The sequence below is a fragment of the Zingiber officinale genome, chromosome 1B, assembly GCF_018446385.1.
Source record: "Zingiber officinale cultivar Zhangliang chromosome 1B, Zo_v1.1, whole genome shotgun sequence".
NCBI lineage: Eukaryota > Viridiplantae > Streptophyta > Magnoliopsida > Zingiberales > Zingiberaceae > Zingiber > Zingiber officinale.
Genome location: NC_055986.1, coordinates 42403145 through 42404284, shown reverse-complemented (window position 1 = coordinate 42404284; position 1140 = coordinate 42403145). Strand labels below are relative to the sequence as shown.

General features: G+C 45.4%; 1 protein-coding gene across 1 annotated transcript; it reads left to right on the top strand.

Moving 5' to 3' along the window:
* The first annotated feature begins 301 nt into the window (after positions 1-301).
* On the top strand, positions 302-781 carry LOC122038092 (non-specific lipid-transfer protein 3-like). Its single transcript, XM_042597675.1, has 2 exons — positions 302-645; positions 772-781. Exons 1-2 carry the CDS (start codon positions 302-304, stop codon positions 779-781), a joined length of 354 nt encoding a protein of 117 aa, XP_042453609.1.
* The last annotated feature ends 359 nt before the right edge of the window (positions 782-1140 follow it).

The following is a 1140-nucleotide window of genomic DNA, read 5'->3' as shown; positions in this document are numbered from 1 at the left end:
TATCCGTCAGTTGACGTGGTCCATTATGAACTCCGTGACCAGTTAAAGATCACTCTGACTGATCTTCAAGTAACCTGATGCCGACGTGTCACCACCTAACGTTGCATGGCCACCTTAGAGTCTTCAAGCATGCACGTACCAACAAATTCCATGCGCTGCCATCTCAGTCTTCCATCAGCAATCCACTAGCTCACGCAATTAATCCACCGCCGCCACGGTTATAAATTCGGCCGAATTGGATGCGTCGATGCACTAAGATCGATCGAGTGGATTAGATATTGCATGCTATAATATAATGGCAATGAAGAAGGCGGCGGCGGCGGCGGCGGTGGTGGTTCTGCTGGTGGTGGCGGCAGAGGCGGCGGAGGCTCAGCTGACGTGCGCTGACGTGCGGAAGATCGTGGGGACTTCGTGCGTGAACTACGTGACGGGGAAGGAGGCCCACGCGTCGCCGACGTGCTGCGCTGCCGTGCACGACCTGCAGGCCCGGACGCCGACGACGGCGATGCGGCGGCTGGTCTGCAACTGCCTGAAGACAGAGGCGACGCGGATCAAGAACATACAAGATCAGCTGTTGGCGGCGCTGCCCGGCCAGTGCGCCGTTTCCCTCTCCTTCCGCCTTAGCGTCCACATCGACTGCGCCTCGTACGCGTTCATATATATATATATATATATATATATATATATGCAACTAATTAATTTTTATTTACGAAAAATATTTAATTTTAAAGATGCTAATTAATTATCTCGTGGTTTATATTTTTGATGCAGAATTCCGTGACTGGATCGGAGGACATAAAGGAAGGAGGAGGAGTATATATATTTTGAAAATAAGAAAAACCAAATGGAAAGGATGCTTGCTTTGGCATCAGTATACCTTTGGTTTGATGTATAATACTCTTTATTTTAGTAATAATTCTATATCTATAGCTCCAAATTGGTTTATATATATAGAGAGAGAGAGAAAGAGAGAGAGAGAGAGAGAGAGAGAATTTTTATTTTTGTTCGGGTGATAGCTAGGTGCACTTCCAGCAATGGAATCATAAAAACTTGACGAATGAAAATCATAAATGCACGATTGATTTACAGATTGTAAAATCAAATATCAATCAGAATCGTGAACACAAGTCAAGAAAAAAA

Coding starts and splice junctions, on each gene's coding strand:
- LOC122038092 (XM_042597675.1), top strand. CDS start 302: ATGAAGAAGGCGGCGGCGGCGGCGGCGGTGGTGGTTCTGCTGGTGGTG.